Raw genomic sequence first — 27,939 nt, 5'->3', positions numbered from 1 at the left:
ATTGGCACCAAAAGCAAGAAAATCGGTGTAACGGTTGATTTTCTATGAATTTTATAGATTTTAGTCCCTTTTGACATTGACAATTGGACTCGGAAATAAATGGATATATTGTAGCGAAGAAGAAGGTGAAGAAGACATGCCCCCCCCCCTTTCTGTATCAGACAATACACAATTCACTCTGGCTTGTCCAGATTGAAATGTGTTCTAATATTTTCCTGGTAAGACCCCTTGAATCCCTCCTAAAAGAACAAAGACACCACAGTCTTATTCATAAGTAACAAAAAGAAAGTTTACTCACGATCAGGCAGAGCACAGTGTGATTCCTGAAGGCAGGCTTAAGGCTTAAAGTTACATACAAACAAGTTTACCCTGTATGTGGGTTGACCTAGTGACTGCAGGTAGCAGTCCGGGAAGTTCGCAGGACGAAAGGAAGATGAGAAAAGAGGGAGAGTGGCAGCATGTCTTGGCCTTTGACCAGGTCTGGAAAGGTCACGCCCTCCCACTAGTCCCATGCAAGGAAAGATGCTCCAGCCCAGGAGCAACAGGAAGTTTTGATACCCTTGCATGTCCACTCTAGCAAAACAAGGAATGTTGTACTTGACTGCTCCCAGTGGATTACATCTCACATGAAAGGCTGTGGTGTCAGGCAGAAGTCTGAGATCCAGACATGCCCCTAGCAGAAGGCGGCATTTACACCTCCTTTTCTCATTAAAACTTGGTTGGCGCAGCTTCTTTGCTCTTCCTGGGTCTCCTTCCCCTCTGGGGCTGGGCTTTCCTGTGGTGATTTTGATAGCACCTAGTCTGGCAGATGGGAGGGGGATTCAGTCTGTGATGATACATCTGGAGGATTATGGCGTCCTTGTTCCCTTCATGCCATGAGTCACGTCCCCTCTATCCCTGGAACACCATTTTATTATGCTTTGGCACTAAATGAAACCATTTATTTTGCTATTTTTTGTGAATTTCTTTGTTTCAGGAAATGGGCTTTTCTCCTTTGCTCTGGAACAATGCTGTTGTCAAGCCCTTACAGTGCAGTGCTCCAGCTCAAGAGGTCAACGCTTCTGATGTGTTGGTTAGGGTACCTCCCCTTTGTCCATAACAACTCCAAGAAGTTGCAGATCCCATAAATGTGGGGTCGGCCTACCAGCCACCTTCCAGTGTCTACTACCACATTGCCTCCTTGGCATTCCCTCCTTATCCTGTACCCTGCAAATGTCAGCTTGTTCTTGTGACTTCAGTTGTCCTTTCTTTTGTTTCCAGTTGATTTTGATCTGAACAGGCAGCCCTTGGCCTGTGACCAGTGGCAGACAGAGCCCTCAGCAGCTGTTCTAAGCCTGGCCGGCTCTCCCTGTCTCGCTCAGCTAAGTAGCATCCTTGCTAGCCCTCCCAGCTAGACAGGCAGCGTGAGACTGTTCCCATCAAAAGAGTGAGAGCTGGAATGTGGTCAGGCTCCCCTGTTGCTTTCTAGAGGATGGGGTGGTCTTGTCCCTTCTTTCTCTCCTTGAGTGGGAGCCCTCGGCACTATCCTGCGCTTGAGTGTCCTGGGTTTCTTTGGGCCTCGTGTGAGACTCTTCAGGTGGGGCGTAGGAAGGGGGGTGCAGTGGGGGCGGTCTGCCCCAGGTGTCACCACTGAGGGGGGACAAAATGCCAGGCGGCACTCACCACAGGGCCTGCAGGCTCCACGCTGCCCAAAACAGTCTGCCCACCACCTCCCCCTCAGCTGTAGGCTGAGTGAGAGGAGGCAGGCAGACTCTTCAGAGGCTTCTTGCCCTGCCTGGCCCCGCCCCACACACATCTGGCCCTGGCCCTGGGCACAGGGCACAAGCGCTGCCCCAAGTGCCCAATCGGCTTGCTCCGCCGCTGTATTCAGGTGAGCTTTCTTCAGTCCATCTTTCTGGAAGTTGACTGGAATGGTTTATGGCATGGGAGTAATGTTTAAACAAGGCAGGATTATGGAAGACATACCTTACCATAACAGAGTCAAACCTCGGCTCCTGAATGCCAAAAACCCAGAAGTAAATGCTCCGGTTTTCGAATGCTTTTCCGGAAGCCAGACATCTGATGCAGCTTCCGCTTGAGTGCAAGAGGGTCTTGCAGCCAAGTGGAAGCTGCACTTCAGTTGTCAAACATTTCGGAAGCCAAACGGGCTTCCAGAATGGATTGCATTCAACAATAGAGGTTTGACTGTAATGGAAAGGGATTGCCGCGAGTCAGTGGCCATATTCATTTGTGGGCCAAGGGGGTTGGTGGTCCTCAGCCACGTTCCTCCTTGCTTACAAAGTCAGAGAAGAAAGGTATGAACTCCCCCTTTTTTCCTTTGGCCCCAGAGGACTCTCGGCTTCTTCGTTAGCTTTTCCAGCCATGCAATATCCCACACTTTTATGTTTCAAGTGGCAAGACTGGCCCCGTCTACATTTTCCCAAAACCCTGGTGTCATTCTAGCTCCTAGGAGCAGCTGCCCTGTCAAGTCTTATGGTGCAAATTCTGGCTCCCCTCAAACATAGACAAAAGTGCTAATCTCCTAGGAGTCAGGCACCATGTGTGTGTGAATCAAGCCCCCTCCTCAGGCGACACTGACCCCTCCAGCACCCGAGCCAGAACTGTTGTGTGGGGCTTTGGCCTGTCAGTCGGGGGTGGGACAAGTGTATGTCTTGAGTTGTGGGGGAACAGGGCTGGCTCCTTTCTCTGGCGCACAGAAGTTTGGGGCCTGCCCCTCCCATACTGAAGGGAGTCCTTTATCAGGTTAGCTGGACCCACACTCTGTACAATCTGGGGCTGCCCCAGTGTTATTTTTATACGCTGACTAATTTGAACTTAAAACAAACTGTTGTTGGTGAGGGAGAGGCTCTCTGTGCCTTTTTGTGGGTGGATGTCTGTTGCCCCAGGTGTGTTGGGGGGCAGGAATAGGTAGTGCCCCCTCTTCCCTGGCCATTCCTGGTGCTTGCCCGGCCTTTTGGGTCTGAGCCTCAGTATAGTTCTCTCAATGAGGGGAGGGGGCTGTGTCAATATCCTGCCCCCCCCCCCGTGATCCTCTGTGTTTCCTGGGCAGTGGAGTGCCTGCCTCTCAGCCTGTTGAGGGACTCCTTGCCTTCTCCCAGGGTTTTTTTTTGGGGGGGGGGACGGTGGTGATGTCAGTATTCCCTCTGGGATGCTAACATTCAAACACTATGCTGGCCTTGAAGGTGATTTTTCTGACAAGCTGAACAATAGAAAGGTTTATTTATTGGTTTTCTGCAATTGCCCCATGAGACAGTTCTCTGGGGCAGGCACAGAGCATTTAAAAGAAGGTTTAAAATATGTAAAAGGCCACCAAAAAGCCCCTAGCAAGTTCAGAGAATAAACCCTTAGCAGTTGCCTTATCAAAAGCTGTCACCACCTGCAGCAAATGTTCTCTCTAGCGTGTGGGGTGGTAAAAGCAGCACCCCCCCAAAACCCTGTCCTGAGGGGGGATGATTGCCCCTCCCTGTGGAAAAGGCAGGGGGGCAGTGTTGGTGGAGGGAAGGGGAGTTGTCTTGTAGCTGGTCCTACGCACGAGTAGCGGAACAGGCCCAGATCCTGGTTCCTTTTCATCTGACACGTACATAGACGTTCTGGCCCACCCTGCAAGGAAAGAGAGAGAGAACTTTCAGATAAACCATTCAGTTGGCATTTTCTTGGGTCAGGAGGGCTCCTGGACGACTCTGGCATGATTTCATGTTCGTGGGTTGGGGCTCTTTGCAGACAGGGAGATGATGGAGGGTGGGGGCTGAGCTGGGGCCTAGGCCCACCTTCGTGGGGGCAGCCTGGTCCCCGATATCTGCTTTAACTGTTACGGAAATGAGGGGGGGCAACCATCGGGAGCAGCAGCGAAAAGTTGCTTCTTATTACTAGGAAGGGAACTGAGCTCAGCCCCGACGGCGCTCCTTCGCCCTCCAGGTCCTCGCCTGCCTGCTTTAATGGACGGGGGACGCCCTCGCCAGTCGGCCCGTCGGGGCGGCTTACCGGGTGGCCTTCCAGTTGTCTGCGTGAGTCGCCACCTCCTCCCGCAGCAGCCACGTCGCCTCCAAGAACTCGTCGCCGTTTTCATCCACGAAGCACTGCCCCACGAAGACGGTGGTGGAGTCTGGGGGGGGGGCAGAGAGAGGGAGGGAGGTGGGCTGGCGCCGAGCCGAGGCCGTCCAGCCTCTCCTTCAGGGGCGGCAGAGCGGTGGGGGGGGGGCCTGCTGTCCCTCGGCTGGCCAGCCCAAGTTGGCCCCCCGACGCCACCGCGTGAGCGAGAGGGCCCCTGGCGGCCGGGAGCCCTTCTCTTCTCCGTCCATGGGGCTGCTCAGACCCCTCCTTCTCCCCTCCTGCCCCCCCCCCCGCCTACCGTAGAAGGACCAGTTGACGGAGAAGCCGAAGGTGGGCTGGGAGCGCGGGGGGTTGGGGTGCTGCGTGCCGTGCAGGGGCGACTCCCGGATGGCGGCGTTGGGGGCAGCCGAGACGGCGGCCAGGTAGTAGCCCGAGAACTGGCCGGCCGCGTTCAGGGGTCCGATGAACATCCGGGAGCCCAGATCGTTCACCCACATCCCCTGCAGGTTGCACTACGGGGCCAGAGGGGAGAGAAGCGGGTCAGAGAAGGGACAGTGGGAAGGGACCCCAAAGGGCCGTCAAGTCCAACCCCAAAGACTGCTTCCCCCCCCAGATCAGAGAGAGACCCCTCGAGCCCGGACAAACGGGCGCGGAGATCCCAAGGGGTACTTTGCGCCCAGTGGAGATTGCGCCTGCTCGCCACTTTTCGATCCCATCCGAAGCAACCTCCTGTAAAGCGCCTGCGGCAGCTGCTGCACGTCGGAAATTAAGACCCCGGGAAACAAGGAGGGGAAGCCGGCAGCAGCAGCGGCTTCCAAGGCCCGCAGAGAAACACACAGCCCGCCCCCCAAGTGCGCCTCGACAGCCCCGCTCCCTTCGCGCTTTGACCGGGACTTCTCTGTCTCCCCGCCGGTGCGGCGCTGCTGCCTCCCCCTTTCGCAGACGGGAGGGCGAGACAGAGAGCAGGTGAAGCCCCGGTGCGGGGGTCCCCTCCAAGGGCAGCCGGCGCCGCTTGCCCGCCCGCTTGCCTTCCCTCGGCCCGGCCCTACCTTGGGCAGGGAAGGGGGCTGGCTTTCGGCGGGCGAGAGGGAGAGAAGGGCGCCCAGGAGCGCCAAGCCTGCCAGGCCGCCCAGAGAGACCGTGCGCTGCGCCATCCTCGATGCCGGGAAGGGAATGTCCCCGTCGAGCCGGCGGCCGCCCTCTTATAGCGCCCGGGCGGGCGGGCAACTGCGCAAGTCGGGTGGGCGCGGCGCGGAGACCGGTGCCAAGAGGGCGGAGGGGCTGGCAAAGGCATCTCGGACATCTCCCAACCCCGGCCAGGAAAGATGTTCGACCACCTGCCAACAGGCACCGTTATCTATTTATTTGCTTATTTCTTTATAGATATATATATTTATATACTGCTGTACCATAGAAATATACCACAATATAAAACCATACAGTAAAATCATAAAAAGTTGAAAACAACTTTAAAAAAAAAGAAACAATATTCAGTTGACCGTTGTGGGGGTTGTATTCTTAACTGCCTGGCCAGGCCTGGCGGAATAGAAGAGGTTTCAGCAGGCGTTTAAAATTTGGCACAGACTGCACCTGCGGAATCTCCAGTGGCAGAGAGTTCCATAGGACTTGGTGATGACACCAAAGGCTCAGCTTTTTGTACTGTAGTCAGCTGAGCCCTGCGAACTCGTGACGCTACAGCAGAAGATCTCCCTGGCTGATTTGGGACAGAAGGACCTCAGACTTTTCAGGGGAGAGGAAGCACCTCAACCCCAAAAAGAAGTCTGCAGAGCTGGAAAAGCCTCAGCCAAGGGGCTGCGGGAGGAGGGAAAGGTTGCAACGTTTGGGGCTTATTGGCTTAGAAGCATCTCAGTGCCTCATTTGGGGCAGTCTGCAGCGCAACGCCACGGGATCAGAGAATCCTAGAGCTGTAGAGTCAGTTTCAGCTGAGGCCTCCCGGTGCCCACCTGGTAGCTCAGTCAGTAGAATCATAGAATCCTAGAGTTGGAAGAGACCACAAGGGCCATCGAGTCCAACCCCCTGCCAAGCACTCCCACCGTGTCCTGACACGGGCACATCCTCTTCATCTCATCACCAAGCCAGAAATGTGAGCACAATCTGCATGTCTGAGCTCCATTGCTGACACCATCTTTGCTAAGGCTGCCTAAACACAGCTGCGGTTTCTGTTACTCTTCAGTAAGTGTTCTGAGTGAATAACTGTTGTTTTTACCTTTTACACATCTGTTGTGTGATTGTTGTTTTAAGGTGGACAAAAAAGCGAAAATGCCAGGAGAATCCAGTCTGCCTTGAAGCAGAATCCTGGATTACTTAAACATAAAGGCTAAACCTAGCCTATCTAAGCTTCCCTTTTAAGCTGCAAAGGGATGGGCACTCTGCTGAGCTCACAGACATGAGGGAGGAAGGAAAGATAGTATCTCATAAATATATCCTCTCCTAGCATCTATACACGTCCCTACAATAAATACACAGGATGGGCATACAAACATAGGTACATAAACCATATTCTGAAATGGTGCAAGACCCCAAATATTTCTCTGCAGTAGAAGGAAGTATGGGGGGGGTACCTTTCAAAATAGTTATTTTTCACTTGTAAATCCTGTAAACAAATAAACTGCTTGGAATGAGGGGGCTTGCCCTCTGCAAAAACCAGTCTGGCAAGTAAAGCAGAGCGGACCTATCCATAGGGCATCTTCTTTTAGCAATGGGCGCAGATTTGTGGGCAGGAGTCAGGAACTAAGGTATATACCATTTCAAAAGGATGGTCCAGGGCAATCAGCATACAATTATCAGATATCTTGACAGACAGGAGACAAGCCACACTCTCTGTGTATGATCCTTTTTGGGTGGTCCTTGGCTAAGGGGCTATGCAATTTCGAAAGCCTTTAAAAATTCCTTTATACCTGTGTTGGAACTCTATTGCAACAGAAAAAATAAATATCTTCCTTGCTTTCACTAGTTCCTGCCTTCATTTAATTTTCTCTGACTGACAACAAATTTAGGGGGACACTGAATCCCTTGAGGCAGAGGGCCTTCTTAGTGGCACCCACCCTGTGGAACGCCCTCCCATCAGATGTCAAGGAAATAAACAGCTATCTGACTTTTAGAAGACATCTGAAGGCAGCCCTGTTTAGAGAGGTTTTTAATGTTTGATCTTCCATCGTGTTTTTAATATTCTGTTGGGAGCCACCCAGAGTGGATGAGGAAACCCTGCCAGATGGGCGGGGTATAAATAATAAATTATTATTATTATTATTGATGGAGAGCTGGGCTGTAAAAGACACCCCCCCATTTCTCTATAACTCTCTGTTGTGTATTTTCTAGAGGAGAAAAGTGAAACACTATAGACAGCATCTTAAAAAGCAGAGACATCACCTTGCCAACAAAGGTCCGTATAGTTAAAGCCATGGTTTTCCCAGTAGTGATGTATGGAAGTGAGAGCTGGACCATAAAGAAGGCTGATTGCCGAATAATTGATGCTTTTGAGAGTCCCATGGACTGCAAGAAGATCAAACCGATCCATCCTTAAGGAAATCAGCCCTGAGTGCTCACTGGAAGGACAGATCCTGAAGCTGAGGCTCCAAGACTTTGGCCACCTCATGAGAAGAGAAGACTCCCTGGAAAAGACCCTGATGTTGGGAAAGATGGAGGGCACAAGGAGAAGGGGACAACAGAGGACGAGATGGTGGGACAGTGTTCTCGAAGCTACCAGCATGAGTTTGACCAAACTGCGGGAGGCAGTGGAAGACAGGAGTGTCTGGTGTGCTCTGGTCCAGGGGGTCATGAAGAGGCGGACACGACTAAACGACTAAACAACAACATAGATTTTCATAAAGTATATTGTCATGGTGAATTACAAGCTCCAGAGAAAAACTACAGTTCTCAGGACTGACAACAGGGTGAGTACTGTTCAGTTGACATGAAAAGGAAGGGATTGCCCCACAACATATTGTAGAGAGAAAGTTTAGATCCATTATGGAAATGAGATGTTGCACGATAAGGATGAAAATCTTCCCCAGTGAATGTGGGGAGACCCAGCAGCCACTGGGGTGCATCTCCAAAACTGACTGGCAACCAAGGGAGCTCCACGCACACCTTTGGAACTCTGGCATGGGAGAACACCCAACTTGTCACACACATGTGAAGCATATCTGACAGTTAAAATATCCAAAGAAAATAGGCAAAAGCTAGACACCGGAGCACAGGAAGGAATCCTATATAGCTCATTATTCTGGAGGAAAAGGCTATAGAATTATGGTCTTAAAAGCAGGACAAGGCAGATCAGGACAGGTAGTTAACAAAGCTGTCAAAAGATCTTTCTGAGCAAACAGAGGAAGAAACACAAGACCTCATGTACTTCCCACAACTAACTAACAGATCTGCATTCCACCGTCATAGCACCCTCTGCAGGTGATGAGCAGGAAGAAGATGCGGAGGACCAGACTCAAAGCAGGGGCACCACCAAAGATGATGAGGGACTGATGGCGACATGCCTGAATTGGAGGAGAGTGATGAAGGCAGAGCGGGATTATGTTCACCAACTCATGCAGGGGTCTGGAATGCAACTCTCAGGCAAAATGAGTATTGCCTTTATTCCATTTCCTGCAATGTTTACAGTGGTATCCTGATCTCCACTTCTAGGCCTTCCACTTTCTTTTTTCCAATAATTTCCAGAGACAGTACCATAACTTTAATAGCACCATTCTCTGAATTCACTCCAGTGCTTTCTCTCTGCTAGAACTAAAGAAAGGCCAGGACTCAAGTCCCAAAGCTTCTTTCCCTCTCAACCACCAATGCCATATCCAGATAGTTCTGCAAATCACCATTTGTAGTTTTATCTTCTTCTCCTCCAAATCCTTGTATGGAGGTCATTTCTGCCTCTGAGTCTTCCCCATTCCCAGCTTCCACCTCCTACTTCTCTGGCTCATTTTCTTCATCTTGATCAAGCATTGATCTGACCACTTTCAATTGTTCAGCCATCAACTGCTTAACCAACTGAGACTGGTTGATCCAAAAGTACATTTGTCATCCTGGATACTTGAGATCATGAAAGTTAATTGCGCACAAGATGCAATCGTACTGTATACAAAAAATTAGCATTGATAAGTCTGGTAATATAACAATATAAGGAAAGGTAACTATCATCCTGACACGTTTTGACCTCAGCAGGTTGTCTTTTGTGGGAAATTATACAGTGTTAAGATAGGATTCAGGATGCCAGTGGATGGTGTTGAATGGCTTTGATCATAAGCTCTACCAAGCCATGCTGTTAATGGTTAAGAAGGGCCAAGGTGGGGCATCAATGTGAAGGTCCAAGCAACTTTTGCCTCGTTTATCTTGTTTTCCACATGATCTATGAGCATTCCCAGGCTACAGTTGGCTTCAGCTGGAATGCCAGATTTTACTTGCCGGCAACTGATGTTGAGAACATTCGTATTTCAGAAAGAGAGCTGTGTTTCAGCATTATGGCTTAACTCTGAGACTCCTTTGTAATCAGTTTGCTGATAAAGAATGAGTGCATTAAAGAAATTGGTGAAAAACTAGCCTAAAGTAAAAGCCCAGTCCCTTTGGAAAAGGAATATGATTCAAATGGGGAAATTATTTATTTTTGTTCCTCCATTTTGATGACTTGTCCAAATTGTATTTCTAATTGTGCTCAATTATGACGATTGCAGATAGGTCAATCATTTCTAGGCAGTGATGCACATCAATTATTTTTATCAGGTTTTGAAGCAATTGTCAATTCATTAACTTGAACTTTGTGTGACTATCAATTGCTCTGGGTGAATATAATTGCCACGTGTTCCCGCTTGGGGTGGATGGTGGGTTGGCCACTGGTTTGGTGTCGAGACTAAACGACTGACTAGAATGTCTCACCTGAATTATTAGTAAATAATTTTTTCATCTTTTCTGCTAGAACAGCTTTAACCATTTCCCTGAATGGGATGAAGCTGGCAAGTAGCAGACGCAATTGTTAAAGCTTCTTAGCAGGCCAGTGTGTAATTTGTGTGCGTGTGCGGCGGGTTCATGAGGTCAGGGGACTCTGAAAGAATAGAAGAAAAAGTGACTTAAACAATTGCCCTTGTTCTCAGATCTGTCTGTCCTAATGACCAGAACACAAACTACTGATTATGCTTTTCCCTGGCTCTCCTGTCGATTTAACTAAACAGCTATCTGGGTTAAAGATTAATCAGTATTAAAAACTATTTCTATTAAAATCTCCAGGCATGACTGCTTCTCTTCTCTAAAAGAAGCCTTCCTTGGGATATATTGGACAGGAAGGTGTGCCATACTTGGTCATAGCCCAAAATACTCAGGGAAGGTATTAGTTTTGTTCCTGCTTTTCTGACGAGGAAGAGAAGCTGAGTCTTGAGAAGGATCCCAGTCAATGTGGAGGCTGAGCTGCGTCTCCAAGGATATTTCTGTACAAGGAGCCTCATTGTCAGTGGCCCAGAGGTGGAGCACTAGCACCAGTTAAAGGATCTCTGAGGTCAAGGATGTGGAAGAGTTTCTGGACCCTGTGATCACCATCTGAGGCCCTTCTTCCTGTGCCTCCTCCATGAGAGGCCCAGAGGGTGGCCACATGAGAATGGGCCTCTTCTGTGGTGGCTTCCGGTTTGTAGAATGCTCTGTTCTGCCTTGGAATGCTGTGTCCAGTTCTGTCCAGTTCCTGTTCTGGAGGGCAGGACTCAAAAGAATGTCTTGTAATCAAGTTACAAGGCAGGAGATTCTGACTAAACATCAGGAAGAACTTTCTGACAGTAAAAACTGTTTGCCAGTGGCACAAACTCCTTCAGAAGGTGGTGGACTCTCCTTCCTTCGAGTTTTTCAGCAGAAGTTGGATGGACATCTGTCACACAAGACCTAGTTGAGATTCCTGCATAGCGGGGGGTTGGACAAGGAGACCCCCACCCCGGTTCCTTCCAACTCTACAATTCTATGATTCTAAAGTTCAGGATGTTATTAGCCAGTCAATCCATCTTAATGTTTCCCCCTTTGAACCACAGCTGCAAAATTGTTATCTCAAAACAAATCTTTTCTCCTGGCGAATGATCACTGCTTTACTTTCAGTTTCACCAGGAAACAACAACAACAACAAGGATTAGAGATTTTTCCAATAGAGGGGTTTCTATTTGTATTGTTGTTGTTGCCTTTCTCAGTGTAGCAAGCGTCTTCTTTCAGGGTGCAGGCTTGGCGTTCAGGAGAGTCTTGTGCTTCGCAGCCATAACAAGCTCCCTGTCTGTTATGCCGGCCTCAATCTGCTTCTCTCTTTTGCCAAAGGAGGTTCTCTCTCTGATGTGGTTCCCCCTTGCTTAGATGCTGTCTCTAGGGCAGTTCAGTAGAGCTTATTCTATGGAATCAGAGTTCACAAAGTACATTTGGCTGTTCTGGCAGTGTTTATGGGAGGCGGCGCTTTCTACTTTGTGCTATGGGTCCTCTGGCTGGAGACGGATCTGGCTCACCACGAGAGAGTGATCTGCGTCATAACTTTGCGACAAACAAAACAAGAACCCCTTGAGTGAGCATGACCCCTCCAGGTGGGAACCACAGGTCCACCGGAGGGTATCAAAGGTCCTGGGATCTTGCTTGACCTTCCTTCTTCCTCCTGCTCAGCCCCGCCCCGCCTCTGTCTTCCTCACTGGACTGATGATGGACCACTTCCCCACTCCGCTGGAGCTGGGGCCAGGACTGGCGGGGCGAGAAGGGTGAACGGGGTGGGGGGAGGAGCGGGAGGAGAAGGAAGCTTGAGGCAGTGATGCTTCTGAATCCCAGTTGCTGGAACTGGCAGGAAGGCAGAGGGCTCAGGTGCCCAGATCCTGCTTGTGGGCTTCCCAGAAGAGGCGTCAGGTGGGCCACCTTGAGACAGAGGCTGAAACACGCCCCCCCCCCCATCATTCAGTTTGTACAAACACGACACACACACACACTCACACATGACATATGCGACACTTCTGTTATAAATTCATAGAAAATCACCCGTACATTGGATCTGTACCGTTCCACTTTTATTTTACACCATGAAGGAAGGACTATCAAAGGGGGGAGACTTGACACAAGGCAGCCAACAAGTCCGCAGCAAAAGGGCCTGCATGTGGAAGTGGATTCAGTACAAACTGAAACAAAGGACAATGATCAGCCCTTCCCTCTGGGGGAAGAAAACTGCAAACTCCCCTTTTTCCTCTGGAAAATACACATGGGGAGGAGGAAAGGAGGAACCGGGCAGGTGACAGGACACTCAGGTTACCACCACAACTCCTCCCTCAACCCCTCCTTTTTGTGATGTATCAATGATGTAGTTGTGATGTAGTTGTGATGTAGTCTTAGGGGTGTAGCATGAGGGATTAGGTAAAGGTAAAGGGACCCCTGACCATTAGGTCCAGTCGCAGACGACTCTGGGGTTGTGGCGCTCATCTCGCTTTACTGGCCAAGGGAGGCGGGTACAGCTTCCGGGTCATGTGGCCAGCATGACTAAGCCACTTCTGGTGAACCAGAGCAGCGCACAGAGACGCCGTTTACCTTCCCATCAGAGCGGTACCTATTTATCTAGTTGCACTTTGACATGCTTTCGAACTGCTAGGTTGGCAGGAGCAGGGACAGAGCAACGGGAGCTCACCCCGTCACGGGGATTTGAACCGCCGACCTTCTGATCGGCTAGCCCAAGAGGCTCTGTGGTTTAACCCACAGTGCCACCAGCATCCCTAGCATGAGGGATTAGTAGCTAATAAAAGTTGGGGTCTCCTTTTGTTCAGGGCTTCCATCTTGCTTGTCTTGCAGTGAGTGGGAGTCCTGTCGGGACAGTCTTCAATAAAGACCAAGCCTACTGGCTGCTGTTTTGCTCCAGTTATCCTGGTTGGTGTCTTTGCTTTTTGTCCAAGGGAGCCCTCGGATTTCTCCGTAACAAACCAGAAGGTCCTCTTTGGCTTCATCCGGCAGGATCTCCTTCTGTTCTCATGGCTCTGGGCTACAGTGGTACCTCAGGTTACAGACGCTTCAGGTTGCAGACTCCGCTAACCCAGAAATATTACCTCGGGTTAAGAACTTTGCTTCAGGATGAGAACAGAAATCGCGCGGCGTCAGCGGGAGGCCCCATAAGCTCAAGTGGTACCTCAGGTTAAGAACAATTTCAGGTTAAGAACGGAGCTCCAGAACGAATTACCGTAAGTTCTTAACCCGAGGTACCACTGGACTTCCAAGGAGGGGCGCAGCGAGTGCGCAGAGGTTCTGCAATGATGTCCTGCATCCCTTCCGGTCGGGCCCTCTGAGGACAGAGGTTCTTCTGAAGCCCCCCTGCGCCGCATTCCCCGCCCACGGATTCTCCCCTCCAAATCCCCCCCTCCAGTCGCCTCGCCCCCGCCCCTTAGGGAAGGCACGCCGGGTGAGCGAAAGCCCTGAGCCGGCCTTAGCGGGAAGGAAAGACGCGGTATTTTTGGAGAAGTGAAAGGAAAACCCTGCGTCAACAACTAGCGAACTTTCGGTTTTGCAGGGAAGAGGAAAATCAGCTGGTTTCTCAGAAAGCACCGGGAAGGGGGAGGGGGACGCGGCCGGAGGCTATATGAGGGCGGCCGGGGCTCGCCGGGCTCGGAGCTCTTCGGCAGCAAGATGTGGAGCAAAGTGGCCCGCGCGCCCGCCCTGGCGCTGCTCTTGGCCGCCGGCGCGACGGCCGGATTCACCTATTCCCGCTCGGACCCGCCGGTCCTGCCCGTCGTCGAGGCGGCGGAGAAGCGGTTTAAGGTGAGGCCGGGCGGAGCGGAGCGTCTCCCGCCGCAGGGTAGACTCCCTGGGAGAGGAGAGACGAGGACGGGGAGGCGGATAAGGCGCTTCTGCGCCACCTCCAACCTTCCTTTCCTCCGCAAAATAGTCAGTTCCCGTCACTGGGGAAGCGCAGGAGCGGAAAGAGGGGCGGTTGCTCTGCTCGGGTGCCCTTGCGGGAGAAAGAAGACCCTGGGCTGGGGGCCCACTGGTCTCCTCCTGCTGCGGGGTGGGGGACTGGCCACCCGCTGCCTCTCCGGGGCTCCGGACGGCTCCTTTGGCAGGGAGGCCGCAGGACGTCGCGGCGGGAGCCCCCTCCAGGCACCGGGCAGGCGTCGGTCCGGGAGGGGAGCCCAGAGGCAGGCGCAGCCCTGCCGCCGCCCTTTTGGGCAGGAAGGGGGCGGGCCGGGGTGGGGCGCTGCCTCGACGCCGCCGGGCAGGGCGGGTTCTGCGGCCCCGAAGGCTGAGCCAGCAGCGCCCGGCCGCCCCCTCCGTGCGCGCCCGGCCGGGGCTGGCCCTTCTGGAACGAGAAAGCGAGCCTTGGCCCCCGCCGGGCTGCCCCGAGAGAGATGGAGAGGGGTCCTAGGCGGCGAGGCGCGCCCGCTTCGCCTTCAGCCCGCAGCCACGAAAGTTTCCACCCATCCCGCTTGGGATGTAGCGCTAGGAGCAGTTTCAGACGCGGAGCCCTCACCCGCCCCGTCGGGGGCAGAAGTGAGGAATCGGGGCCTGAGGGCTGAGCCCCCGAAACCAGCCTCGGAAGGTAGGTCTGGGGGGGGGGTTCCCGGAAGTCGTCCCCCCCGCTGACCCTCCTCTTTCCCTCCTTAGCCCTCCTCGCCAGCCCAGAGCTCCCTGGCCGGCACGTGGGTCAACGAGCTGGGCTCCAAGATGGTCCTCAACCCTCCCGACGACTCCGGCCAGTTCACAGGCTCCTACCTGACGGCCGTCTCCGCAGCCCAGAAGCCCATCCGGGTGTCTCCGCTCGTGGGCGCCCAGCACGACCCGAAGGGGGCCGAGGAGGAGTATACCTTTGGCTTCCTGGTCAACTGGTCGTTTTCAGGTAAGGACCCCTCCTCGCTTTCCAGGGTGGGCTGGGGCCGCTGAAGGTAGGACTGGGGGGTGGGGGGCAGCTTCAGCATCCCCATGGCGGATCAGGGGGTTTCCTTTATTTCACAGGCTGATAATTTAGATCCTGCCCTTGTTTGCATCACCCAGGCATCTTGTTATGTTTTAATTATTACGCTGCATAAATTAAGTCCTTAATGTTGTACTTTGCCCGAAGATCTTTGGATAAAGGGCTGTATATAAACTGAATAAATGATTACAGCAATAATAATTTCTGGAACAGAGGAAGCTGACTTTATTGTGCTGAAGCCACTGAAATCCTTTGAGAAGTAGAACTGGAGTCAGAGCGCTGGTCCATCTAGCTCAGTATTGTCCACACTGACTGGCAGCAACACCTCTCCAGGGTTCTAGAGTCTGCCCCAACCCTCCCTGGACATGCCGCTGGGGGCTGAGTCTGCCAAGCAGGTGGCCTCTGCTGAGCCACAGTCCATCGTTGGTGGAAAGGTGGACTGCAAATCCAGAGGGCAACAGAACGAGGACTTTCGCTTTGGCACTTTTGTCATTGTTGCTATTCTGATTTATTACCTGCCCTTCTCCCTTAAGATCCCACGGTGGCTCACAACAATTGAAGCTAACATCTTTTTAAAAGTCTCAAACTTGTTAATTGATAGGTCATGTTTGGGTCTGATTGTTCCAAAGGAGCGGCTGAGCTCATCTCTGTCGGATGGGATTTCTGCAAGTCCTTCGCTGCTGCCAGGCAGGGAGCCCCAAGGGGCGGGGAGCTTAATAATAATAATTTATTATTTATACTCCGCCCATCTAGCTGGGCTTCCCCAGCCACTCTGCGCGGCTTCCAAAAGAATATTAAAATACTGTGATACATCAAACATTAAAAGCTTCCCTAAACAGGGCTGCCTTCAGATGTCTTCTAAAAGTTAAGGCAATTCCGAAGGCAATTCTGCCTGGCCTCCCTGTTCCCCGGCCATCACTCCCCTCCCACAGCAAAAGTTTTGCAAATGTTTGGTCAGGGAAGAGAGCCTCTGACCTGCAGCTTCGCCCCCCTCTGTGCCCCCCCCCCCAGACTCCATCGCTGCATTTGCAGGGCAGCGCTTTGTGGATGCTGAAGGGAAGGAGACCCTGGAGACAACTTGGCTTCTGCGGCAGAAGGTGGAATCCCATGGCGATGACTGGGAGGCCACTCGGTAAGCGGAAAGGAGCAGCTCTCGACGGGGGCCTTCTCTGGGGTTCCCCCACCTGCCCCCAACCTGCACCATCATACACCTGGTGCTGCTTTCAGGTGCATTTCCACAACACACTGGGCTGGAGCTGCACCTGACCCACTCTTCCCACCCCCACCCCTTCCAGGGGATACGATTTCCCCCTTGCCAAGCAAGGGCAGTAAGAACCAGTGTAGGTGCAAAAACTCTGCTTGGGGGCTCTGTGGTGCTTGCAGGAGGGCGATGCTGCCACGCTGCTTCCTTGGGGGACATCATCTTATGTCTGGGGGCAGCCAGGGGAAGCCCCCACCCAGCCGCCATGGGAGGGCTTTGGAAAATGCCCCTGGGGCAGATGACAACCACAAGGACCAAGGGGGGTTCATGGTGGCCATGCCCTACTCAGCCCTCCTCAGAGCAGGGCAAGCACAAGGAAGGGCCTCTCCCTTACTCACGGTCTCCTTGCAGGGTTGGCAGGAACGTCTTCACACGAGCAGCATAACAGGATCCGAGAGACTCACTCGCTGCTGCCGCTGCTCTCCCATCTACCACCTGCAGGAAGAGGGCTTCCCTTTCCCTTCTTGATTAAACATTTATATAGATTATTTCTTCTCCAAAAATGCACCATGGCTGTGACAGGCCCCCGCCCTCCCTCCCCAGCAAGTGAAGAAAGAGCTCTGGAGGCTCCGACCTGAACGGATGAACTCAAGTGACAAGGAAGGAGATTCCAGCTAAACATCGGTTAGAGTGAAGTCAAAAAACACACCAAGGACCAAAAACATTTAGAGAATCAGATTAAATAGAGATGAAAAGTACAAATATGAAAGTAATGTCTTTCTAGAAACTGTATGTATAGAATAAATTGTGGTTTGTACTCCTTAAATGATTGTATTGAACAAATAGTTTTTTATTTTTCTTTCTTTTCTTCTTTTTTGTTTTTCTTTTAATCGCTATGCATATTTTAGTCTGCATTTTGATTTAGATTTTGGACTGTTGTTGCCAATTGTCTTTTTTATTTATTTTTTATTTTTTGCAAAATTAATAAAGCATTAAAACAAAAAATAAACATCAGGAAGAATTCTTTGACAGCAAGAGACAGTGGAACAGACTCTGTCGAGAGGTGGTGGACTCTCCTTTGGAGGTTTTTAAGCAGAGGTTGATATTTGGGGGGGGGGGAGTTTGGACTAGATGATTCTCCAATAAAGCACCAGCAATGGGACAGGCCTGCTTGTGTTCTGGCCCAGTCTTTTCTAGGTCTGCACATAAGTCCTGGCCCTCATTCCTTTTTCCTTTATTATTTCCCGAAACTTCTATCCAGCCTTTCGTCTGTTACAGACGGGGGGGGGGGGAGTTCCCAACCCACACATCGGAAGCGTTGGCCTCCTGAGCTGGCGCGCTCTTGGTCCCAAACCTCTCCTGCCTGGCAGCTTGACTCATTCATGAGAAAGGCTTCAGGAGTGAACACTGAGGAACGATCCGTACCCGCTGCCTTTTGGGACATATTCAGAGAAGAAAAGGCTCAGGAGTAAACCCGACACAAATCTGGGGCCAGGCTGCCTTCTTCCCCCACCTGCTTTTCCATCCCCCCCCCCATGGAGCAGAAGTCACTTATTGGGACCCCCCCCCTGGTTTTTAGGAAGGATTCTGAAGTATTTTCTGGTCCCCCCCCGCACGCTCCTCCGCTTTACTCACAAAACAAGGCAGGAGAACCATTTTGTAGTCATTTATTATTTACATTTACATCCAGATTCTGGGCTAAACTATTATCCTCCCCATCCAGCTTCTTTCAATGATAAAATAGATAAAAGCAAGAACAATGAAACAAACAGAAGCAGAGAGTCCATTTCAACAGTGAAAAGGAAGGAGAAGGGCTCCAGGTTACTCCCCAGGCCTATCTCCCCCCCCCCCAGGGATGGGTAAGGGGCTGCTCTGCCCACCCACCCATGCCCACGGCTGCTCGATTCCAGCTCCCGTTTCCAGCCCTGACCAATGGCCCTGCTGGCCCCCTTGGGCGAAGGGAGGGGGGTCGCCAGGGCCCTTTGTCCAGGAAGCCCCTCCAAGCTTGCCGGGGGGGGGCAGGGACTCCTTCAGGGCATCTCAACAGGCAGGGGGCAGGGCTTCTTCCCTGGACCAAGACAGCGCCACCCACTCAGAGGTCAGGACTGGGCCTGGGGGTGGCAGAGGAAGCCTTTCTGGCCCTCCCTTCCTCCCTCTCGCTTGTCCCAATTCCCTGTGTCTCATTGGGAGGCCGGACGCTGCCTGCCCAGAAACCCCCCCCTGAGAGTTCCCTTGCCCACAGCAAGAGCCTTCAGGGATCCAGGGCAGCAGCTTCTGGGGGTCTCAGCAATGAAAGCGCATCCTTTGGGCAGATGCTGGAGTTGCTCTTCCAGGTGCCTGGATTGAACAGGGGGGTCTGCTCTGTGGGTGGGGGCCACGCATGCCAAGGCGATGCATCTGGAGCAGCCTGCCTCCCTACCTGCAAATAGCACCCCTCCCACTTTTGGCTCGCTCCCCTGCACAGAGGGCCCCCCCTCCACTGCTAATCTGGGGGTGGAGGCACCCTAAGAGATACAAGCAAAGGCCGGGGGAGGAAGAGGCTGCTTCTCAGAAGGCTTCCACTACAGGGGACACACAAGCGGTATATGGGGGGGGGGCACGAGAGCCACAGTCCAGGCATCCACGGCTCAGTTCTGGGCCCCTCAAGACCAGAGTCGAACTCTGAGTGGAGTGGAGCCGTTTCTTGGAGGCCCCCCCCTTGCCCAATGAGCTGCAGGATGCCTCCCCCCCCAGGTGCCGGGGTCCGGGATGCTAAATAAATGCTTCTGTCTCTGAACCAGGCACAGCTTCTCTTCTCCTCCCTGCAAAAAAGTGGCAGGCCGGGAGCCCCCCGTCTTTCCATGGCGGCGCCTGCCGGCCTGTCCCGCCATTCACGGGCTGCGGGCCAAGCCCTCACATCTCATCCGAGTGGCGTGGCTGGATGACCACGCTGGTGGTGCGACCGACCCAGCCCCGCTCTTGGGGGTGGGCAGAGGCTGGCGGGAGGGCCCTCTCCTTCCCCAGAGGCTGGTGCTCGGGGGGCAAAGGAAGCCCCTCTGCTTGCGGAGAAGCCGAGGGGTCGGAAGAGGAGTTGCTGCTGCTGCTGGAGGGCGGGTGGGGCTCGGCGGGGGGGCTGCGGTGGTCCTCCAGGGACCGGTTGAGGCTCCCCGCTGCTGCGTCCTTCAGGGCGGCTGGGGGCTCTGCCTTCAGTGCGGAGGGTGGGGCAAGGCCAGGGGCTGCTTCCACTGGCTGGAACTGGGCAACGCTGCTCTGGTACTCCCGCAGCCTCCGGGACAGCACTGCAAGGGCAAAGGGAGCGTATAAGCGGGGGGTGAGGAGCCCCGTCTGGCCTTGACTCTGCAGTTCAGTCCTGCTGGCATCCCCTCACTCTCTCTAGCATACAACTCAACCAAGCCTCTGTTATGCCAACCACTAAACCTCCTAAGGCGACATTCAGCTTGGGGGTGTCCCCTGGGGACATGGCTGGCTCCCAAGAGAGCAAGGCGTGCTGTGGGCCTGATCCAGCTGAAGGGCTTTTCCTGGCCCTCCCTTCCAGGTCATCTTCCTTGGAGGAGTTCTCTCTTCCAAAATTAAATGCAACAAGGCTGGACCTTCTTCTTTCCCACTCAAGAAGATGTTGAGTGTCATAGTGTGGCTACTCCTGAGCTGCAGAACCCAGAACTTCGCTCTCTCTCTCTCCCCCCCCCTCTCCCTTTCTCTCTCTCTCTCTCTCTCTCTCTCTCTCTCTCTCTCACACACACACACACACACACACACACACACACAGCTTTTACAGCCCAGCTCCCATTCAAGGCCCACTATCAGTCAGAGAAAACAAGCTGAGATCTGGCTGATCTTGACTGCATTATCTGCTGCCACAGAGTCCCCCCTCCCTGCCACCCCTTTGCTCACTCCAGAATCAAGGTTCTTCCCCTTCCCCACAGAATCCTCATTTTCTGAAGGCGCTAGACCTGTGAAATGTGTGGCAAGGACTTCTGGGCTGCCTCCTGCAAGGGGCCGGACCCTGTGTGATGCCTCAGGGAAAGGCCAAACGGAGGGTCTCAGGACAAGAAGCCACTGTGCCCTGGGAGCTGCTCTGTTCAGCTGGGCGGGGCGGGGGGGGGGAGATCCCAGGAAAAACTTTGCCCAAGGTGCTTTCTGTCCAGCTTAAGAAGGTGGGGTTCAGGGGCTGTTGAGCCAGCCTGCCCATTTCCAGGCAAGGGGGCTCCCATGTCCTTCCAACTTGCACCCGGCCCCCTCCCCAGCGGCGTGTGGCTTTTGCAAGAGCCGCCTTGGCACCCTTTGAGGAGACTCACCTCCCTGGAGCTCCAGCTGCTTCTGCTGGCTTCCTCCAAAGGGGTAGTAGCTGGGCCAGAGGATCAGGCAGAAGGAGAAGACCAGGACCTATCGCAGAAACAGAGAATTGTGGCATTGGAGGGGCCCCAAAGGGTCTTCTAGTCCAACCCCCCGGAGAGGGAGCCCAGGGCAGGCATCCGTCAGCAAGGGCTGCAAAGGCAGGCAGCCGGCAGCTTGGGGGCAGCTCAGGAGAACACAGCACCTGGGGGGGCTGGAAGGGGTGCGGGGAGGAGGAGGACCAGGACCTCACAGAAGTCAGGAGTCCTCAATGCTGGAAGTCAGAGGCACCAGTGACAGACAGAAGATGCCTCTCCCCCCAGGAACAAGGCAGAGCCCCTCTGGCCAAGAAGGGGGGGGCAATGGCCAGCAGGCTGGGGTGGACTGCTGAGCCAAGGGGCTGCAGGGGTCCTGCAACTCACCAGGACACAGGTGCTGGCCGTGGTGGTCTTGGTGGTCGAGTGCTGGATCAGGGCTTGCAGCTTCCGCAGTTGCTCCAGCAATGACCTGCAGGAGAGGCAGAGCAGCTGGTCAGCCTCCTGCTGGCCCCGAGCCCCCGCTCTCCTCTGCAGCCAGACGCACCTCCCAGGAAGGGTCCAACATGACCAGGGGACCGGACTGAGGATGCGGGGTCTGGAGGGGCTGGTTTCTGCCCTGCACTATGGAGCCTGGGGACAGCCATCCTCTCGGCCTCAATGCCCCCGCCCATGAAATGGGAGCAGGAGTGGCCCACCTCCCTCCACAGGGCTGTCACAGGGGGCACAGCACAGCAAGATGACAAAACCCAAAGCAGTGTGCCAGCAGCAGGAGGTCAGCGAAGGAGGAACTGTCACTGGGGCTGCCCCCTTGCTCTCCGCCTTGAGCTGGAAGACCCCCACCCCCATTCTCCCCAGGGCCCTCCTTGGGAGGAGGTGGTGGCGAGGTCCCAGGGGAGCCCACCCTCCTTCCCAGGGACCCGCCAGGCAAAGGAGGCTCTCACATGTTCTGCTTCTGCAGCAGCTGGACTTTCTTCTGAAGTTCGTTGTTCTGCGCTGTACAGACGACGACCCTGCAGGGAGGGACAGGAGAAGAAGAGGGTCAGGAGGGGCCTGGCAGCCGGGGTCTCAGATGGGGCCATGGAGGAGCAGGAGCAGGGGGCAGAGGAGCCCCAAGGCAGGAAGGCAGGGAAGCACACCTGGATCTGCAAAGCCCCCTCTCGCTGCTGAGGAAACCCTCCCCTCTGCTCTGCCTGCCTCCCCGGGGTGTCCATCCTCCCTCCCCCCCTCCCCCCATGCCCAAGAGGCCTCTGCCCCCCCCCGGACTCCCTTGGGAGGTGGTGGATGCTCCTTCAGTGAAGGTTTAGAAGCACAAGTCAGTCAGTTGGCCACCTATCAGGGACTCTTGCACTGCGATTTTGGCATGGCAGGGGGCTGGGCTACATGACCCTGTGACAAAAAAGTTGGTGTTGCTGGACAGGTTGAATCAACAAGGGTTTCTCTCTGCCCCCCCTTCTTTCTTTCCCTACCAGCAAATGGTTAAGGAAGCAAATAGTTAAGGCTGCCTCTGGTTGGCTGAGGTTCCAGGAGGGAGAGTTTAAAAGGAGAGGATTTGAGGATAGTTAATTGGGAGTTGGTTGGAGAGGCTGGGAGACAGGTAGGGAGGCAGGTTGAGGGAGAAAGAGTGAAAGGGAGCAAGAGCTGGTTCTGGAAAAAACAACTTCTGCTCTGAGCGTATTGGGAAGGACAGAGTGTGGAGTCCTGGGGGAGGAGTAGACTGGAATTTTACAGGGAGGCCGATGTTGAGCAAGGAGAAGAAGGAGCTGGAAAGGAACAGCCTCCTTGGGACTCCAGTCTAGTCCGGAGGGGAGAGATTCTGCGAAGGAGAAGAAGCAACTCCCAAGCCCAGTGAAGGGGGGTGGTGGAGAGCCCTTGGGTCTATTTCTTAGGAGTGTTAAAGCGGGTGGAGAACTGAAGGAAAGAACCAAACCTATAACGCAAAAACAACTGAGGACGAAATAAAGGGAAATCGCACTGTATTCTGGAAGTAACCTAAGTTTAATCCATATGTGCTATATACTATCTTTTCTTAAATAAAGCTTTATTGTTTATTTAAATAAAACCTGTCTGAGACTCCAACTTTCTAGTTATCCCCTCACAAAGCTCCCACACAGGATACTCTGGGCTAGAATTTTTAAGCAGAAAGGAAAAGAAACTTTCAGGTAAAGGGTTGTTCAGTGAGGTGGGGGCAATTTATCTAGGTGAGAGCGGGCTCAACGGCGTGAGAGGAAAAGTGCCGCCATGCCTGCCACAGATCCCCGGGGTCCCTTTCAACTCCACCATTCTGATTCCTCACCTGCTCTCCAGGCTGTCCACGTAGACCTTCTTCCGGCGCCGGCTGTCCTGGGCCGACTGCTTGTTCCGGATCTTCCGGCGAACTCTCTTCAGGACCCGCTCCTCAGCCTGCAGCGCACAGGGCTCTGAGGGTCAGCCAAGGCCAGGCTGGCAGCCAGCAACCCTCCTCCAGTTCACCCAGGAGCAAAAAGGATGTGCCCCCCCCCCAAAAAAAACCCCAAGGGGCATTCACCCCGGGAAGTACAGGAGGCTGGCTATAAAAGCGCCACCCCCTGGTAGGAAGGGCACTCCTTTACTCTGGAATCAAGCACCTAGACCTCACCGTTCCAGAGAAAAACAGAGAGCCCATCCAGAAAGCCCCCCCCCCCAGGAGAAGCAGGAATTGCAGCCAGGAATTGCACCCCCATTTCCTGCTTGCCTCTGCCCACCGTGCCCAGAAGCGCACCTCAGGGCAAGGGTGCACATGCACACGTGCAGAGTTTGTGGCACCCACCTTGGTCAGCGGCAGGTTGGACGGGATCGAGACGCCCTCTTTCTCCAGAAGCTTCTTCTCCTCGTCTGTCAGAATCAGCGGAGGGAAGTCAAACTGAAAAAGCACCACGTTCAGAGGTAGGGCTGGGTGGGGTGTGCCAAGCTGCACCCCCCAAGAGGCAGGAGAAGGGAAGCCCGTGTGGGAGCCCCCCCCCCGAGAGCCAGATATATTGAGGGCGAAGGGGGACACACGGCCGTCTCGTACCTGCAGGTCCCCCCCACTTGGCTGGGGTGTCGGTTCCTCAATGGAAACTGTGACCGGGAGAGCACTGTCCCGATCGCTGAAGCAGGACTCTGACGAAGTCTCCATGATCTCCCACATCTCTGGAAGAGGAAAGGGGGCCACACAGTCAGGTGTGGAAGGGGCCATGAGGTCAGAGGGCCCAGGCTTGCCGGGGGGGACACACCCCTCTGCTCTCCTTCCTTGGCACACTTTGCCCCGGGCGGTGCAAGGATGTCATGAGAACATGGCAGCGCTCGTGGCTCCACCCCAATCCCACGCGCCAGCCAAGAAAGAGGCTGCTCCTGGCCCCAAAGGGATCGGGCCCAAAATCAGCACTGCCAACACTCCTTTGTGAATGAGGTCACAGAAACGGTTTCACCGCGGGGCAATCTCTTGCTTTTTGCATTTCATTCCCTCACCGCTTGCATCCTCTGTGCGTCCATTACTGTTCACCTGCCCACTGAGGAGGGCGCTCTGCGCATGTGAGGAAGTGGGGGCTAATTGGCCACTGGAAAAGGTGTGTGCAAACAACAAGCACGACCGCTGCCTCTCCCCTTCCAAGGCATCCCAAAGGGAACAGCTCTCCAGCCCATCAGACCCTGCTCAGGGCGATGGCAGCTCCCTACGGGGGGGGGGGGTTGAGAGATGGGGGGCAGAGAGAGTGACCGGCCGCGAGTCAGACCAGGGCAGTGGGCCCCCTTGTCCAGCATCCTCCTCCTGCCCCAGGGAAGCTCCCAAGCAAGAGTGACAAATCAAAGATGGAGCCAGCTTGTTTTCTCCTGCTCTGGAGGCTTCGGCCCAGTAGACCGGAAGGAGCGTCTCCACCCCGGACACCGGGGTCCATCTCCCGAGGACCTTCTGGTGCTTCCCTCCCTGCGAGAAGTGAGGTTACAGGGAACCAGGCAGAGGGCCTTCTCGGTAGTGGCGCCCGCCTTGTGGAATGCCCTCCCACCAGGAAGGAAATATACAACTACCAGACTTTTAGAAGACATCTGAAGGCAGCCCTGCTTAGGGAAGTTTTTAATGACTGATGTTTTAATGTATTTTTAATCTTTTTTGGGAAGCTGACCCAAGCGGCTGGGGAAACCCAGCCAGATGGGCAAGGTATAAATAAATAAATAAATAGATTTATTATTATTATTATTATTATAATTACTACTACTACTACTACTACTACTACTATTATTAATGCACTGGTCCCAGTCCAGCTACCCCTTGATTCCCTCTGCTGGGGGAACTGTCCCTTTCTTCCTCCTCTCTCCTTCCTGGTCCTAAAGAAGCTACTCAGCAGATGCAGAGAGAGAGAGAGATGGAGGGAGGGAAGGAGAGAGAGAGGTTCTGCAGCGCCACATCAGCAAGCACAGGGGAAAGCTCAGAGCCTGCCTGCTCTGGCCCAGCTCAGCGCCTGCCCCAAGGGACATTGCAGGACCCCCCACCCCAGACGCCCTGGGCACTCACCCAGGTCAATGGCGACATCCCCGTCGCCCACATCCGAGGAGGAGCTGGCGCTCTCCAGCGCAGAGCCTTCGGGGGGCCCAGGCAGCGCCGGGTGCAGGGAGTAGTTGTGGTCGGACTGGACACTTTCGGAGCCGGCGGGGCTGCCAGTGGGGGACCCCTCCCAGCTTCCGGGGCTGCAGGAGAAGTTCTGCTCTTCGGCAAGACTGCTGCTGCTGTGAGGAGGGGAGGGGTCTGGAGAGCCGCTGGACTCTTCTGCAAAAGGGCTCAGGAGGCACCTCAGAAAGTCGTCCACCTCCTCCTCGCCCAAGGCCTGGAGGGAAAGGAGGGTGTGAGGCAAGGGGGGGGGCTGGAGCAGCAGCAACCCCACCCCTGGCTTGCCCAAGGCAGCTGGCACTCACCTCGGGCCCTGGAAAGTCCCAGTCTTCTGGCAGGAAGCCTCCCTTGCCCAGATCAGCTGAGGGACCTCCGTCCTGGAGGAGGAAGTCAAGGAGGTCCTCATCTGCCAGACAAGCCATTTCCTCTGGGCACAACATCTGGAGGGAGAGGGAGGGTGTCAGGGCCAGGCAGCAGGGCCAGGAGCCCCCAAGGAAAACTGACTATTTATTTGAACATGTACTCCACTTGCTCGGAAAAACTCACCTTCAGCTTTACAAAAAGATAAAACAAGAAAATCAAGAAAAAATTACAACAGCACTTTAAAAATACAGAAAGTTAATATTAAAACTGGTTAAAATTCACATCAACTTTCTAAGCATTTTCAGGGTAGGCTTGTCAAAAGAAGAATGTTTTTATCAGGCTCCAAAAAGAGTACAAGGCACCTGCCGGGTATCAATAGGCAGGGAGTTCCAGGGTGTAGATGCTAAATGACTGAGTGCTGACGAAATCAGAATGGGTATCCCGTAGTGCCAATTCCACCGATGGGCAACGGCCATTGTTACATGAAAAACTGAGGTTAGCTTTGGCAGTCCAGCTCCCCCTTAAGAGAGTCCCCAATGTCCATGAATGGTCAGAGAAGGAGGACTGGAGGCAGGACCCAGTCTAAGCAGGCAGATTTTTATTTTTCTATTGCAACAGAATCCCCCCCCCCCCACTTTACAAGGAGGTGAGGACAACCCAGAACAAAGGTGAATAACAGCTTTTAAAAGCTTTCCTCAACCCCTTAACCAAAACCCACTAAAAGAATCATACAAGCATCACAGAAAGAGAAATTTGAATGTAGCTTGTCTCCCGTCTGTCAACATACCTGATTCCCTTTTGCTGGCCAGCCTAAGCCATTATTTTGAAATACCTTGACTCCAGAATCTGTTTTCACACATCATGCAGAGTTATCAATACCTCTAAAACCAGTTTTACAGAGAGAGGAGGCTCAGGAACAATTTCCTGCTTTGTGATTGACAAAGGTGAAACTCGGCTGCCGTATTGCTCTCTGTACTATTCCACCTCAGGTGTTGCTGGTAAAAGTGATATTGCACCAAGTTATGTTGCAAAGTCCATTTCCACAACAGCTCCTATTGCATTACCTGGAGTTGCATGCAGAGGCTGTGGTGTTTTGTTGACAGGGGCAGAGGAGCGTCCCTTCAGCCCCTCCCAATAATTTTTTTTAAAATAAGATATTTATTAAGATTTTCAATTTTTCATACAAACAAAAAACAAACAAAAAGATTAAAAAAGACATAGTTCATAATACAAACTTTTCAATAACATATTTCTCTGACCTCCTCATACCTCCCCTTCTTGTATTCCATTTCAAATTATTTGTTCAGCAAATCCTTAACTCAAAGCATTACAATATAATATAATGGGACAGGGCTTACCTGGGTGTCCCCCCCCCAAAAAAAATTTCCCGTTGGCACACCTGGACACGTGTATTTGCAAATGCACTCATCCCTGTATGTTTATAACGGCACATCATTAATTTCCATAACATTGTCAGATGCAGACAGCTTGGAGGCACCTGAGGTTGTGCCCAAGAGATCTGGACGGTGAGCTCTCCCTCTCCCCCCCCCCCCTGCCACCACAGAGGCAGCTGTGCAGAGGAGCAGCAGTGAGAAGCAGGAGCTGGGGGGGGGCTTTGGGCTCCCCCCATTTTGCTTACCTGTCCTCAAGGAGATGCTCCCAGAACTAAAGGAAGGAGCTTCGCTGTGGAGCCCCAGCTGGGCAGGTGGGGCACAAAAAGGGTCGTCCTTCACTTCGGCTGGAGGCTTTGAATCCGAGGTCGCGTAGACACCTGTCAGGGATGCTTTTGTTGTAACCCCTGCATTGCAGGGGGTGGGCTAGATGCCCCTCGGGGGTCCCTCCCAACTGCCCACTTCTATCCGTCTATGATTCCGCAAAGGCCCAGGACCACCAGGTTGCCCAACGGGGGTGGGCTCCGGTAGGTCATCCCTCCGGGCTTGGCTGCCCCGGGACGTGGGGTTTCGAGCCGAGGCTGCCCTCCCCCTCGGGAACAGGAGGCCCCGCGATCTCGCGGCGGCCCCGGCCCCGATCCGCGCCTTGGCCGGGCAGTGGACTAGGCGGCCAGCCCGGAGGAGGCGGAGGCAGCCGCCGCCCCGTCGCGGCCGAGGCTGGGGCGCGCCGTCGGGGCCCCAGAGAGAGGGGCGGGGCGGCGCCGGACTCCTGGGTCCCCCGGAGAGAAAGGACCGGGCGGGAGGGGTCCCAGGGGCAGATCTGCTGGGGACGGGGAGAAGGGAAGCCCCGGGACCCCGACGGGACCCCGACGGGACCCCACCCACCTGCGCGGCCCGCTGCGCCTCCGCTCCGTCTCCTCGCTCGCCTTCCAACGCAGCAAAAGCGACGTCACTCGAGTGCAGGAACTGGCCGAGGCCCGCCCTCCCCGCGCACTGATTGGCGAAGCGGCGGAGAGGCCGGGGCCGCATTGGCCGAGGCAAGTGTCGCTCGCGGCCGGGAAACCCCCTTC

General features: G+C 53.9%; 3 protein-coding genes across 3 annotated transcripts; 1 reads left to right on the top strand and 2 right to left on the bottom strand.

The window, feature by feature from the left end:
* Window positions 1–3,204: 3,204 nt before the first annotated feature.
* LOC128423314 (avidin-like) lies at window positions 3,205–5,336 on the bottom strand. Its single transcript, XM_053408321.1, has 4 exons — window positions 5,079–5,336; window positions 4,349–4,562; window positions 3,982–4,102; window positions 3,205–3,600 (listed from the first exon to the last, which is right to left on the bottom strand). Exons 1-4 carry the CDS (start codon window positions 5,202–5,204, stop codon window positions 3,567–3,569), a joined length of 495 nt encoding a protein of 164 aa, XP_053264296.1. The 5' UTR covers window positions 5,205–5,336; the 3' UTR covers window positions 3,205–3,566.
* Window positions 5,337–12,211: 6,875 nt separating this feature from the next.
* Window positions 12,212–16,991, top strand: LOC128423424 (avidin-like). The gene is made up of 5 exons (XM_053408552.1): window positions 12,212–12,411; window positions 12,782–13,797; window positions 14,641–14,872; window positions 15,959–16,079; window positions 16,560–16,991. Exons 2-5 carry the CDS (start codon window positions 13,666–13,668, stop codon window positions 16,591–16,593), a joined length of 519 nt encoding a protein of 172 aa, XP_053264527.1. The 5' UTR covers window positions 12,212–12,411; window positions 12,782–13,665; the 3' UTR covers window positions 16,594–16,991.
* Window positions 16,992–18,207: 1,216 nt separating this feature from the next.
* CREB3 (cAMP responsive element binding protein 3) lies at window positions 18,208–27,869 on the bottom strand. The gene is made up of 11 exons (XM_053408446.1): window positions 27,755–27,869; window positions 27,118–27,249; window positions 25,421–25,555; window positions 25,023–25,332; window positions 23,547–23,665; window positions 23,304–23,396; window positions 22,812–22,918; window positions 21,460–21,528; window positions 20,903–20,987; window positions 20,444–20,531; window positions 18,208–19,426 (listed from the first exon to the last, which is right to left on the bottom strand). The coding sequence occupies exons 3-11, from the start codon at window positions 25,553–25,555 to the stop codon at window positions 19,041–19,043; spliced, it is 1,392 nt and encodes a 463-aa protein (XP_053264421.1). The 5' UTR covers window positions 27,118–27,249; window positions 27,755–27,869; the 3' UTR covers window positions 18,208–19,040.
* Between the last annotated feature and the right edge of the window lie 70 nt (window positions 27,870–27,939).

Source organism: Podarcis raffonei, chromosome 11 (genome assembly GCF_027172205.1).
Source record: "Podarcis raffonei isolate rPodRaf1 chromosome 11, rPodRaf1.pri, whole genome shotgun sequence".
NCBI lineage: Eukaryota > Metazoa > Chordata > Lepidosauria > Squamata > Lacertidae > Podarcis > Podarcis raffonei.
This window is presented reverse-complemented; position numbering and strand designations above follow the sequence as displayed.